This window comes from Aethalodelphis obliquidens, unplaced genomic scaffold (assembly GCF_003676395.1).
Source record: "Aethalodelphis obliquidens isolate GAN/ISIS:26980383/991018 unplaced genomic scaffold, ASM367639v1 scaffold5, whole genome shotgun sequence".
In the NCBI taxonomy this organism is placed as follows: domain Eukaryota; kingdom Metazoa; phylum Chordata; class Mammalia; order Artiodactyla; family Delphinidae; genus Aethalodelphis; species Aethalodelphis obliquidens.
Window position 1 is genome coordinate 21,937,387 of NW_020837949.1, and position 14,870 is coordinate 21,952,256.

The following is a 14,870-nucleotide window of genomic DNA, read 5'->3' on the forward strand; positions in this document are numbered from 1 at the left end:
AATTAAACTTTTTATTTTGAGGTAATTGTAGATTCACATGGAATTGTAAGAAATAAAACAGAGATTCCTTGTACCCTTTACTCAGTTTCCTATAGTAACATCTTGCAAAACTGAGCTGCGCTATCCCAACCATGATATTGACATTGATAAATACAGTCTGGCTACAGAACATTTCCATGACCACAAGGATCCCTCATATCCACTTTCCACCCTCACCTGTGCCTTAACCCGTGGCTACCACTAATCTGTTCTCCATTTCTATAGTTTTGTCTTTCACAAATGCTATATAAATGGAATCATACAATATATAAGTTTTGGGATTGGATTTTTCCATCAGCAAATTCTCTGGAGATTCTTCCAGGTTGTTGCACGTATTAGTAGTTCATTCCTTTTTATTCCTGAGTAGTATTCCATGGTGCATTCCATACATGCACCACAGTTTAACCATTTTCCTATTGAAGGACATTTGAATTGTTTCCCCTTTTTGATTATCACAAGTAAAGGTGCTATAAACATTTGTGTACAGATTTTTGTGTGAAAATAAGTCTTCATTTCTCTGGGATTAGTGCCCAGAAGTGCAATTTCTAGATTGTATGGCAGTTGCATTTGTAGTTTTTTAAGAAGCTGCCAAACTGTTTTCCAGAGTGGCTGGACCATTTTACATTCCCACCAGCAGTGTATGAGTGATCCAGTTTCTCCACATCCTCACCAGCATTTGGTGGTGTTGCCATTTTTAATTTTAGCCATTCCGATAGGTGTGTAGTAGCATATTATTGCCCTTGTGATTTGCATTTCCCTAATGACTTATGACGTTGAATATCTCTTCTTGTGCTTATTTGCCATTTGTGTATCTGTATACCTTCTTCAGTGAAATGTCTGTTCATGTTTTTTGCCTGTGTTCCAATTGGATTGTTCGCTTTTTAATTGTTGAATTTTGAGTGTTCTTTCCATATCCTACCTACTAGTCCTTTGTTGGATACATGGTTTGCAAATAGTTTCTGCCAGTCTGTAGCCTGTCTTTTCATCCTCCTAACAGGGTCTTTCAAGGAGCAAAAGTTTTCAAGTTGGGTGAAGTCCAGTATATCAGTGTTTCCTTTTATGGATCATGCTTTTGTTGTCAAGTCTAAGAACTCTTTGCCTAGCCTAGGTATCAAAGATTTTCTATACGCTTTTTTCTAAAAGTTTTATATTTTAGGTTTTACATTTAAGTCCATGATACATTTCTGTATAAGATGTGCAACTTAGATTGAGATTAATTTTTTGATTGTGGATGTCCAATTGCTCTAGCACCATTTGTTAAAAAGATTACCTTTCCTCCATTGAATTGGTGTGTTCACCTTTGTCAGAAACAAGTTGGGTATACTTACATGCATCTATTTCTGGGTTCTGTATTCCGTTGCATTGATTTATGTGTCTGTCCCTCTGCCAATACCACAGTCTTGATTACTGTAGCTATATAATAAATTGGATACTTAAAATTGGTTAGACTGATTAGTCCCACTTTATTTTTCTTTACAAAATTATTTTAGCTACTCTAATTCCTTTGCCTTTCCATGTAAATTTTAGAATAAACTTGTTTACATTTACAAAGAAATATTGCTGTACTTTTTTTGTGTATTTATTTTATTTATCATTTATTTTTGGCTGCATTGGGTCTTTGTTGTTGCGCACGGGCTTTCTCTAGTTGTTTCTTTCATCAGCATTGTATAGTTTTCAGCGTATAAATCCTATACATGTTTTGTTAGATTTACACATAAGTATTTACTTTTTTTGAGCAATTGTGAATGGTATTGCATTTTTAATTTTGGTGTCCATGTGTTCATTGCTAGCGTATAGAAATATAGCTTATTTTTTATATTTATCTTGTATCCTGAGACCTTGCTAACTCACTTATTAGGTAAAGGAGAAATTTTTGGGGTAGATTTCTTGGGCTTTTCTATGTAGACAATCATGTCATATAAAAAAAGGCAGTTTTATTTCATCCTTTCCAGACTGTATCTGTTTATTTCCTTTTATTGCCTTACTGTACTGGCTACAACCTCCAGAACTATGTGAAGTAAGAGTGCTTAGAGCGAACATCCTTGTCTTTACCCCAAACTTAGTGGGAAAGCATTCAGTTTTTCATGATTAAGGATAATGTTAGTTGTATCAGGTTGAGGAAGTTTCCTCCTGTTCCTATTTTTCTGAGAGTTTCTATCCTGAATGACTATTGAATTTATTGAATGCTTTTACTGCATCAGTTGATATAAACATGGTTTTTTTCTTTAGCTTGATAATATAGATTGCTTTGATTGACTTTTAAATATTGTACTAGTTTTGTATCTATAGAGTAAAACTCACTCATGGTGTATAATTCCTATTATATGTTGCTGAATTCAGTTTATTATTTCATTACAGATTTTTATGTTTATATTCATGAGGGACATTGCTTTGTAGTTTTTGGTTTGTTTTTTGGATTGTGTTTGCCTGGTTTTAGTATTATTGTAATATTGGTCTCATAAAATGAGTTGGGAAATGTTCCCTCCTGTTTTCTGGAAGAGATTATATATTATTGGTGTTAATTCTTTCTTAAACATTTGGTAGAATTGTCCAGTAAAACCATTGAGCCTGGAGATTTCTTTTTTGAGAGTTTTTAAATTTTGAATTTAATTTTTTGATAGTTATGGGGCTATTCAAATTGTTTGTTTCATATTGGATGAGTTGTGGGTTTGTGTTTTTAGAGGAAGTAGTACATTTCATCCAAGTTTTCAAATTTATGTGCGTAGAGTTGTTTGTAGTGTTCCCTTATTATCCTTCTAAAGTCTGTAATATCTAAAGTGATAGTCCATGTTTCATTCCTGATGTTGGTAATTTGTATCTTTTCTCTTTTTTTTCTTCACTACAGGTTTGTCCATTTTATTGATCCTTTCAAAGAACCAGCTTTTGGTTTCATCAGTTTTCTCTTTGTTTTTCTGTTTTAAATTTTATTGTTTTGCTCTTATCTTTATTTCCTTCCTTCTGCTTATTTTGCTCTTGTTTCTAGATTCTTGAGGTAGGAGTTTAGATTATTGATTTAAGAGTTGTTCTCTTTTTTAATGCATGTAGTTAGTGCTGTAAATTTCTCTCAGCACTGATTTAGCTGTGTCTCACAAATTTTGATATGTTGAATTTTCATTTTCATTTAGTTCAGTGTATCTTTTTATCTCCCTTAAGACTTCCTCTTTGATCCATGGATTATTTAGACATGTGTTGTTGTTGTTTTATAAATTATTTATTTATTTATTTTTGGCTGCGTTGGGTCTTCATTGCTGCGCACTGGCTTTTCTCTAGTTGCGGTGAGCGGGGGCTACTCTTTGTTGTGGTGTGCAGCCTTCTCATTGTGGTGGCTTCTCTTGTTGTGGAGCATGGGCTCTAGGCACGTGGGCTTCAGTAGTTGCAGCGCATGGGCTCAGTAGTTGTGGCTCATGTCTCTAGAGCGCAGGCTCAGTACTTGTGGCGCGTGGGCTTAGTTGCTCTGTGGCATGTGGGATCTTCCCGGACCAGGACTCGAACCTGTGTCCCCTGCATTGGTAGGTGGATTCTTAACCATTGTGCCACCAGGGAAGTCCTGTGTGTTGTTTAGTTACAAGTGTTTGGAGGTTTTCCTGTCATCTTTCTGTTATTGACTTCCAGTTTGATTCCATTGTGGTTGGAGAATGTACTCTGTATATTTTAACTTTTTAAAATGTATTGATGTTCATTTTATTGCCCAGGATATGGTCTATCTTGGTATATGTTCCATGGACACTTGAAAAGAAGCATAGTTTTGCTTAGTGTGTTCTTTGTTTTGTCCTGATAGTCCGAGACTCCTTTTTTTTTTTTTTTTTTTTTTTTTTTTTTTTGTGGTACGCGGGCCTCTCACTGCTGTGGCCTCTCCCGTTGTGGAGCACAGGCTCCGGACGCGCAGGCTCAGCGGCCATGGCTCACGGGCCCAGCCGCTCCGCGGCATGTGGGATCTTCCCGGACCGGGGCACGAACCCGTGTCCCCTGCATCGGCAGGCGGACTCCCAACCACTGCGCCACCAGGGAAGCCCCCGAGACTCCTTTTATCTTTTCCTTTCTAATTAGAGAACTTCCTTTAGCCATTCTTTAGGATAGGTCTGCTGGTGACAAATTCTCTTAGTTTTCATTCATCTGAGAATGTTTTGATTTCCTTTCATTCCTGAAGAGTATCTTCTCTAGGTATAGGATTGCGGGTTGGCAGTTCGTTTCTTTCAGCACTTGAAAAATATTGTGCCACTTTTTTCTGGCCACCTGATTTCTGATGAGAAATCTCCTGTTATTCAAACCGTTTTTCCCATATGGGTAAGGTGTCATTTATCTCTTGCTGCTTTCAAGATTTTTTTTTCTTTAGTTTTCAGAAGTTTAACTATGATATATCTTGGTGTGGATTTCTTTGGGTCTGTCCTGTTTGGAGTTTACTCAGCTTCTATATAAATCTGAAGTTCATGTCACTTGCCAAATTTGAAAAGTTTTCAGCAATTATATTTTGAGTACATTTTCAGCCCCAGCCTCTTTCTCCTCTTTCTGGTACTTTGATGGCATCTCATCACAGTCCAGCAAGGATGGAAATCAAGGCTCCCCATCTGGCCTTTGCTGGCAGTTAAGGGTAGGACATAGCTTTTCTGTGGAATGTGGCTGGAAAAAGGCAGTTATTATCTAATAGTTTTCTGTCTTGCTGTCCTTTGGCTGGAGACAGCAGGCTTTTGTTAGGGACATTTTTGGTCTATTCATAGGTATTTCTGGGTTTCTGGCTTCTTCAGCTCCAAGTCTAGTGTATATGAGGCAAAAAACAAACAAACAGACAGCACCCAGGTAACTCAGCCATTATGTCATTCCTCGGGTCCTGAGGTCCCTAACCAGTCTGCCTTCCTCTCTCTACCTATTAGAGTCTTCTTATGTTTGTTTTATGTATAATGTACAGGATTTTTTTAAATTGAAGTATAGTTGATTTATAATATTGTGTTAAGTTTCTGGTATACAGCAAAGTGACTCTGTTTTTTATATATATATACTATATATTCTTTTTCAGATTCTTTTCCATTATAGGTTATTACAAGATATTGAATATAGTTCCCTGTGCAATACAGCAGGACCTTGTTGTTTATCTATTTTATATATAGTGGTGTGTATCTGATATTACCAAACTCTTAATTTATCCCATCTAGGATTTTTTTTTATTCAATCTTTTTTTCTAATTGGTGTGTTTTCTTAAATTGAGATATAATTTACATATCATAAAATTCAACCTTTAAAAATGTACAATTCAGACATTTTTAGTACATTCACAAGGTTGTGAAACCATCACCACTATCTAATTGCAGAATTTTTTTGTCATCCCATAAAGAAATCCCGTACCCAAAGTAATCATTTCCCATTCCTTACTTTTACCAGTTCCTGGTAATCACTAATCTATCTTTTGTATCTATGAGTTTGCCTCTTCTGAACATTTCATATAAATGGAATCATACAATATGTGACCTTTTGTGTCTGGCTTCTTTCACTTAGCATAATGTTTTCAAGGCTCATCATTGTTGTAGCATGTATCAATACTTTATTCCATTTTATTGCCAAACTATTCTTTTATATAGCTATTTCACATTTTGTTTATCTACTTATCATCTGGTAGATGTTTGGTTTGTTTACGCTTTTTGGCCATAATGCTGTTAAAACATTAGTATACAAGTTTCTGTGTGAACATACGTTTTCAGTTCTCTTTGTTGATGTACCTAGGAATTGAACTGTTGGTCAGACATTAACTCTGTGTTTAATTTTTTGAGGAACTGCCAAAGTGTGTTCCAAAGTAGCTGTAATTTACATTCCCACCAGCAGTGTAGGAGGGCTCTTTTTTTCTCCACATCCTCAACAATGCTTGTTATTGTCCATCATTTTGATTATAGTCATCCTCGTGGGTGTGAAGTGGTATCTCATTGTGGTTTTCATTTGCATTTTCCTAATGAGTAATGATGTTGAGCACCTTTTAATGTGCTTATTGGCATTTATATAGCTCCTGTGGAGAAATGGCTATTCATATCATTGGTTTTTTAGTTGGGTTATTTGTCTTTTTATTATTGAGTTATAGGAGTTCTTTTACATACTCTGGATAGTAGACACTTATCAGGAGTATAATTTGCAAATATTTTCTCCCATTTTGCGGGTTGTCCAGGGATTTTGTGATACTTAGCAGGAGGAGTAGAGAAAAGTACATCTACCTCATATTCCTGGAAGCAGAAGTCTCCCAAACTAGTTTTATAATGCCTTTGGAAGGGCCAGAGTATGCTTCATTGCTTAAAACTCAACATATTTTAAAGTCAGTGTGTGAGAAATCTAATTCTAGTGTTCAATTTTTTGTTTGTTTCAGATTTAGAAATTATTTTAAAGTGAGTTTAAGGGAAAGATTTTAATTTTTTTTCTATTTATTTTTGTGACTTACCTCCCTTTGTATTCGGTACAGTGGCCTATGGGTTATGAGCCAGGATACAGATCCCTTCAAACCTTTGGAGAGCCATCAGGGCTTGAGACAGCCCAAACCTCAGCATTTTGTCCAAATATTATCACTTATATATGTCTGCCATGAGGTGAAAAGTGTGAGGAGTCCTGGTTATGAAAACACCAGAGTTACTTTAAAGGTCACGTAAAAGTAAGAAACTCCTGTCTGTGGTATGATTTTAAGCTCTGCAGTCAGAGCCGTGGAAATAGGCACGGTAATGAGTGAGCATTTCTCATTTCTAGGCTAAATAGATGGGTCTTTAATCTTTTCTTACCAAACAGTGAGCAGTTCAGAGTTAATCACAAGAAATCAAGAATTCCGTGGCATCTCCTGTCTTCACCCAAATCACCTTCTACTGAGCTCTTCAAAGACTGATATCTTCTTCCTGGGTAAAGATAATTTTTTATTTCTATCCTTCTGATGCTACTTCTCTTATAAACTCAAACACCAGTGTATAGCCATGGCTAGAAATATCAGAATTATTTTGAACTTCAAATATTTCTTTTGTTCCATAGGTGCCTGAGTGTATCTTACCAGCTCCCCAGCATTGCCAGACTGTGCCATGAATGGATTATGCTTCCGATGAAATCCCTGACGGCGTTTTGTTCAGTCTCCACCGCAGGGTTCTTGTGTATTCTCAAGCACCCTCTCTGGGTTTCTGCTCTGTAGCACTGCAGGCTGATTAACTTTCCAAACCACAGGGCTCTCCCTTTGTTAGTCTCCTACACTCTTTCATTGCTGGCATTATTCTCTCATTTCAATCTATATTCAATCTAATTTCAAATTTCTTTAGCTTTCTAAAATTCTGTAGACTATCTCCATTCAGTCTTTTCTAGCCTTTTTTTATTTTTTAGAAATTCACCTTAGTTTTCTTATCTCCATACAAACTGGTCATTTCCTTTTTTCTTCTTAGTCTTTACTTTTCCTGAATATCTGCTAATAGCCTTGATCTTAAGCACTCAAACTCATTATAGACTAAGTACTCTTCATTTTTATTTGGTATTTAATTCTGTTTCTTATGTCAAAGGAAGAAATGTATGTGAAAGCCTTTTACAAACCAGAAAGCACTATGCACTCGTATAACTTATTGAGATTAACAAAGGACCACTGTGCCTCTTTTCAAGCTTTCTGCTCCTTCTGAGCCAAAAGAACTTCTCCGTAGAGGAGGGAAATATTGAAGAAAAATAAAGCAATGGAATTGTCTCTTAGCAACTGAGTTCGTGCCTTATAAATCTTACCCACTTTAGATTACTGCTGCTCAAAATCACTTACTTTTCTTACTGGCTCAGTTCAAATCATGTTATTAAATTATAGGAAAACAAAGGAAAAAATCTAATGAATGAGTCACTCAGTTCGTTGATTGTGCTCTCTTTGCTTAGCACTATTGATATAGTTGAGTTGTGTTTTTCTCTTGATTCCAGTTGTAAAACTTTTTTATATATCTTTTGTTGCAACTTAAATTATAAACTAAGTAGAAGCTAAATGCCATCTTATACATTTCTAGGTTACCTGAGTCCTGAAACAATATAGGTCATTTAAGTAGTATGTAACATATATGTACTATATATAAATCAGGTTGGGCGTAGCTTAGAGAAAATCAGGTATCCAAAAACTCAAACCAAATTGGGGTGTGATTATTTACATTATAATATAATTCATTATAAGGATTCTTCAGCTAGTAGATCTTCATAGTATTTTTCATTTAGCAAATATTTTTGAGTGCCTCCTACACTAGACAATGGAAAGGATAAAGATTATGTGTGTGTGTGTGTGTGTGTGTGTGTGTGTGTAAATAGTTGTTTTGGGCTGTCAGTATAATAAGATAGATAAGACTTGCGCACAAATGAGGCAGTACAATGATAAATGCCTTGTGAGTGGTAAGCCGAGTGCTGTAGAAGTTCCGAGGAGGGAAAGGTCACTTCCAGCTGGGTGAGCTATTATGATTACATGGGCAAGGTGACATGTTAGAGAACCAAAGACTAACAGAGAGTTTGTCAAGTTTAGTAATTAAGGCAAGATTGAAGAGGTAGGTAAGATGTTGGTGCCTTCACGAGTAGAGCAAGGAGTTTAAACTTGAGTCAGTAAGTGATGGGGAGCCGCTGACTTTTTTTAATCAAAGTATTGTCTAGGAAAATGTATCTGGCAGTAATGTGTAATTTTAATTTTAAAAAATTAGTCTGTTGATAGTCTTTTAGGTGCCTTACTTTTGTGTAAAACAAAAATGTGTTTATAAATAAGTCAATTATAGAATTGATTCATTTGTATTCTTTTTAAAAGGTAGTCAAAAAACTATTCTCAGATGAAATTAGATCCAGTAAGATGAACTGCTTAGTTAAGATATAAGCAGTATATGAAGTGGGATAAAATACTACTTTTCATACTTTGTAAACTCATTTTTAGAGATTTTTTTGTGTCAGTTAGTCATTTCTCCAATTGAAGCAATGCAGAAATCCTCTATATTCTTTCCACCCCCCTCTACTTGGATAGAATGAATGGCTGTAATGAAAAGAACTTATCAATAGCCCTCTTAGATTTGTTCTTAATTTAGCCAAGTATTTGTACACCTCTGCAAAAGATTTTGTTTCTCTGCCTTCTCCTTTAGTGGAAAAAATAATCAGTAGGAATGACAACCTACCTCACAGGGTCGTTGTGAGGCTCTGCTGGTATGAAGATGAAGTGTTGTGTAAATACACTGAAAATGTTGAGAACTGACTGAGAAATGGATTTTAGACATGTTGTTAGTGGAAACTGCTATAGATTGGAAATGCAATGTTTTAATAATAAAGACTATATAATAAGGTTGGCTGTTGTTTTCCATTCATAGTATGCCTCAGGGAATTTAGAGCATAAAATGGTTCCCACCCAATACTATAAAGGAAGTAACACTTCCTACATATTTACCTCACAGTGAAATCATGTTTTTAAAACAGCACAGCCAGAGAATGATATGTTTTTGTGAGCCATATTAGAAACCAGGAGGTTGGGAGTACTAATCTTGACTTAGTTACCAACTTGCTGTGTCACTGGACAAGTCAGTGATCCTTTTTGTACCTCAGTTTTTTGATGATTCTGGAAGGAGGCGTAAAGCTTCTCCAGCCAAAAGAAACTGACTGCCACATCAACAGCCTGGCACTGTAAGGGACTCAGGAACATATAACCAGAAGCTCCTACGTAAAATAGTTTAAGAATAAGACTGTAGGACGCTGAACAGCGCACCATTTGCCCTGTCTTCTAACCCCAGTACTGACCAGTCGAGTTCCCGCCCAAGTGCAGAGTTGCAGGGAAGAGGATGTGAGTCTGGGAAGGATTCATGGTTTCCACTGTGGAGATCTGGTCACATCTCAGGTCCATTATAGCCTGAAGAACCTAGAAAAGATCATATTTTGTTCTAATCTTGGTCTTTGGTGCTATTTGGACTTCTTCTGAGATGTTCTCAGCGTCTGTCTTGAGGACCCTCAGCTTCTGAGCAGCCCTGACTACTGTCATGTCTCTCTGAGCTTTTGGAAGGATACAGTCTGGGTCCAGGACTACTACTGGGTCCAGACTCAGGACTACTACTGAGTCGTGCTTTTTGGTTCTGATTTGGGGACTGTGTGTCTTCAGACGAAAAAAAATTTTTAACTCAGTAGAATTTTATTCTATAATGAATTCATGACAAGGACTTAATAATAACAAATGATATAAGTTGTTTTTTGAAAATGTACTTTGGGTTTTAGAGCAAGGATTTTCTTTCTTTGCTTCTGACCTAAACATGAAGAAAAGTTCAGAATAGTGCTTGAAAACATCAGTTCATGCTATTAATTGGAAGCATTTCTTTTACCTGAAGTTGTGACTGAAACTGACTAGCTCCTCTCAAGGCTTAAAAGTTAGGAGCACAATTTTAGAAATGAGAAATTATTCTGAATGTTTTGCTATACCTTTCAGGTGCCAGATAGAGCTTGCTGTGCTGAATTGAATCAAATTGAAGCATGCCTAGTAAAAAATAATAGCCCCTGGCTTGAGAAGCAGACTTTAGTTCATTCGGAAACCAGAAGGATCCTGGCCCAGTTTTAATGCATGAAAACTCTCCAAACCACCTTGGCTAGAGCCTAGTGTTGTAGAACCAGGCCATAAAACATGAGGGTTGAGGACTCTCCACAGTGGTGGGAATCTGCTGTTATTTCTCAGCAAATCAAATCCACAGTGAATACTGGTGTACAGACTGTGTGGTCTAGTTCAGGCTGCAACATCAGCATGAATAGTGGAAGACCAAGTTCAGGAAAGAGAAGGAAACCACAAAGATTAAGTGAAGAGGAAAGGGTTGCTTGGGTAGGCACAACGGCACATTTTAGACATTCAGAGGTCATTGCTTCTTTCTCTTCCTCTGCATATCTTCCCCACAAAAAGCTTATGGGGGGATAAATGGAAGAGGAAAGGCTTAACTCAGAAAGAAAAAACATTACATGAAGTGATCATTCGTACTGCCTGGGGGGACTTAATGTTTATTGGGTGTGCACCTCAGCTTAATGCATTTGACCAGAACATTTCCCTGGATTCCTTACCTTTTAATAATGCTGTATAATCCAAAAGACTATTTACTATGTCTGATCCATTTGTCTACTGTAATTCTGTAAAAGCAGAATGGGAAGGCTTAGGGAATACTTGTACTCCATTCTGTTTTCACAGTGTTACTCATTTTCTTCCATGAAAAGCATAGCTAAAATCCTGCTTCTTTTTTTAGGTAACAGTATGACTAAATACATTGAGAAGCTAGAAGAGATCAAAAAAAGTGAGTAACACTACTGATGGTTTGGGATAATGGAACCCTGTAGTTGCTCTACAAGTTGGTTATTAACGAGCCTAACCACACTCTACAGCTGACACACACAGAGAGCTATGGGTGTCAGGTGAGTGTGGCAGGTGCCTAGAAGGATGTGGGAAACACTGTGCCATTCTGGTCAGCTGCTAAGATTGTGGTCTTTGAGTCTGAGTTCTACCTGACTTAGATCCCATAGGAGATGTTAATGTTGGAATGTGAAATAACCTCTAGTGAAGCACTGAGAACCCAAATTTCTAGTTTCATTGTACTGCAGTCTTTATGACCTTTATTCAAGGTACTTAATCTTTCCTATTTTATTATTTTCTCTATACCTGAGATAGGAGTAATAATAACTTATAACATTCTTTTGAGTATAAATTCGACAGTATTCATGAAAGACTTAGCGGTGTAAGAAAGAAAGAGCTTATTCTTAAAGTGGTGTTATACATTATAAATTCATTGCAGTTGGCTTTCTTTTAATTAAAAATCATATTTCATGCACATCCTTTTAAAAAACTAATCTTCAGCAAAGATATGCTTCTAGTCATTGAGTGCACTGCCCTCGCACAAAATCATAATTTTTCAATCTGTGTCCAAAACAAATGTAAAATGTACACATCAAGTCTAGAATTAGAGAAGTAGGAACATCTATTTTCTAAGATGGATTTGTTCATAGCTTCAGTAGGAGAACCCAGTGCTAGGGCAATATTGAGCTAATGGCAGTGAAGAGGTACTCTGATTGATAGCAGTTCAGGACTTGGCTCTGGTAATATATATCTTCTGGGAAGAGAATATTACAAATCCAAAATTCACCAGAACTTCTGTTTTTACACAGCAGGCCTTTTAATTTAAATGATAATGTTCCTGTTCCTTTTGAATTGCTGCAGTATTGAGAAACCCCAGACAATAGATCTGGATTCAGGAGCAGCTTCTTGCTGACTCTGTTATTTGCCACATTCAACTACAAGGACTGATGCTATAGACATTTGTTTTTTAATGTGTGATGTTGCAGTATCCTTTTCTTCTTATATATTTTATATTTTAAACATTTTATGCTATATATTTTAAATGTTATATATCTGTAAAATATTCCACTTTAAGTATATATATTTTAAGTGTATATTAAAATTTTAAACTATGGAAAAAAATCTTGTTTACTCACCTAAACTTCATTGTTGTCGTCCTTAATTCATCCACGGCAAGCAAAATTCAACTGGCCTGCTTCTGTCTTGGTTTGTAGCCTCTTTCACCTCCTAAGCATTTGTAGCTGAGTGTGAGCTCACCTGTCCACACCAAAATTTGTCCCATAAAAATTGTCCCATTCCACCCAGATTGCTGAAACCCTGTTTAAAACAGTTCTTAAAAGCACAATGTGGTTTCTTTAATATCTAAACTTTAAATGGAGCTTATCTCCCAAAAGAAACACCTGTGGATTAGAGTCCTCGAAAATGCTTACTTCACCTTCCTTCTTTAGAAGTTGTGAGCTTCCTTTTAGTAAGACAGCAGGTTCGTCTCACCTTTTACACTCTTTGTGCTGATTCCCCGACTAGAATTACTTCAGATTCTGGTTTGGGATCTATATTTTGGAAGATATTTCCTTCTCTTTTCCCATCTTCTGTTGTAGGTGTTCTTTTGGGTCAGAAGGGAGGAGAATATTGCCTTGTTTCATGACACCCTAAACCCGTCACTTTTCTCGGATTACCTTAGATGCCATGTCTTTCTGTGAAATCACAAACCTTGTGCTGTTACTTCCTTTGATTTGTCTTCCACTGTGAGCCCAACTTCCCTTTGCTAATAATGTGTTTTAACAGAACCCTGAAAACGCAGAATTCCTTTGTAATCTGAATATTCTTTCAACTCTGCCTGGGGAAAATAGACACACTGTGTCTATTGACCATTCACAAAGCCCATTCTTGGCTTCCAGTGGTTAGATGACACTAGTTGGGCCCAGTGTGAAACATCCTAGATAGTTAGGTCTCTGTCCTTCCAGTAACTCGAGAGAGACACACTTAGATTCCAGACTTACCAGAGAAGCAAAACTTGATAACATATCTGAAACTAGGATTTTTTGTCTCCATCACAGAGTTTGGGAGAAGCTATAGTAGCAGAAGCTCCATTCTTAAAGCTCTGTTCGCCCTTGCAAGGACAGACTGTCAGAGCTTTCCAAGTTATCCTTTTTATAAAATTTAAAACTTACTGTAAAACGTCTAGCTTGATCTTTTATCTCTGAGTAATAATGTCAGAAAGTCCTAATGATGGCTGTCCTTCTAAACCAGAACCAGGTATGTAGAGTTCAGGCTCAAATGTGCGTTGGGATTTCTAGTGCTTATGAGAGGATGCTAGAAACTATGATCATTAGAAAATAGCAGCGCCTGTTTTCTCGTTTAAGGTGATTTCTATTTAAAGGGGATTTTAATGTGTACCTTTTATACTTAGAATGTGAAGAATTGGAGAAGTATTTCAAACTATGTTACTATACCAAAAGAATATCAGTGGATAAATGCCACAGTGCAAACTACTTTGAAAGCTGTTGACTGTTTTCACTGGCTGATTTATTGCCATTTTGCTTTATGTAAATAACTTTTGGTGGGCAAGTCGGTGGCAATTGAGAGAAATACTATAGTCGTTCACTTGCACTTTTTAAAGCTTCTGCTCAGCTTATTCGGGTCTGCATCCTGGTGGGTTTTAGAAGCTCCTTTGCATCTTGTATCTAGAAGAAGCTGTTGTAAGAATTTTCTGGAAGAAAGGTCATTTTTTAGCCAAATTGCTATCTTTAGGGCATTTTGGAACAGAGAAGCTTTAATTCCCATAAGAAAGAGTCTTGATATATTTACAGAAGGCCTGTTTTTAAGGTAATATCATTTCCTGACTCTGAGTCGAAAGCTATTTGGTAAACCAAGCTAACATTATCCTCCAAAGTAACTATTTGGTCTGTGCTGGTTTTTTGGAAAATTCATGGAAATGATTAGTATCACCAGGTAAATAATCTTAAGTACCTTTAATCCTTTCCTTTGTTGCTAGGAGTCTTGGTTTATGAGACAGTGAAGGCCATAGTAATTATCCAGCTAACCTTCAGTAATTCTGAAATAATGAGGCAGTATTTAAGGAGTCAAGGACATCAGTATATAAACCTAGAAGAGGAGTGAAGGGAAGGGGTAGACAGGAGTTCAATGCTGAAAACTCTTCAGAATTGGCAAGTCATCTTCAGAAAAGTTTAGGGAAGCCAATTTTTAATATGCCTCTATGGGACAAATAATAAAGTGAGATTGGCTAAATTTTTAAAAACTGTTTAATATGATATGAAGAATTATTAACACAAACAAATGCAAAAGTACCCCCATTGAGTTATGTCTCAGAATTGTAAAGATAGCACTGAGTAAATATTGATGTTTTCAGTTGATTTTTCTTTTTTTTTAATTGTGGTTAAAAAAACCCCACATAACAAAATTTACCATCATAACCTTTTTCAGTGTACAGTTCAGTAGTGTTAAGTATATTTACTTTGTTGTACAATAGATCTCCAGAACTTTTTCATATTCAAAACTGAATAGGTTGATTTTTATT

At 36.4% G+C, this 14,870-nt stretch overlaps 1 protein-coding gene across 13 annotated transcripts in view; it reads left to right on the forward strand.

Annotated features, from left to right (window-relative positions):
- CEP41 (centrosomal protein 41) overlaps positions 1–14,870 on the forward strand; it is a 46,007-nt gene that overhangs the window by 14,250 nt on the left and 16,887 nt on the right. For 8 of the 13 annotated variants that reach the window (XR_003431887.1, XR_003431886.1, XM_027101913.1 and 5 more), the window contains exons 3-4: positions 6,790–6,897; positions 7,024–11,276. Coding sequence is in view for 11 of the 13 variants with exons in the window: in XM_027101913.1 (XP_026957714.1) it covers positions 11,129–11,276 (148 nt within the window). In the remaining 2 variants the exon portion in view is untranslated. Of the gene's footprint in view, positions 1–6,789; positions 6,898–7,023; positions 11,277–13,389; positions 13,589–14,870 lie in introns of all 13 variants that reach the window. The other 5 variants (XM_027101916.1, XM_027101918.1, XM_027101923.1 and 2 more) reach the window with 2 other exon arrangements.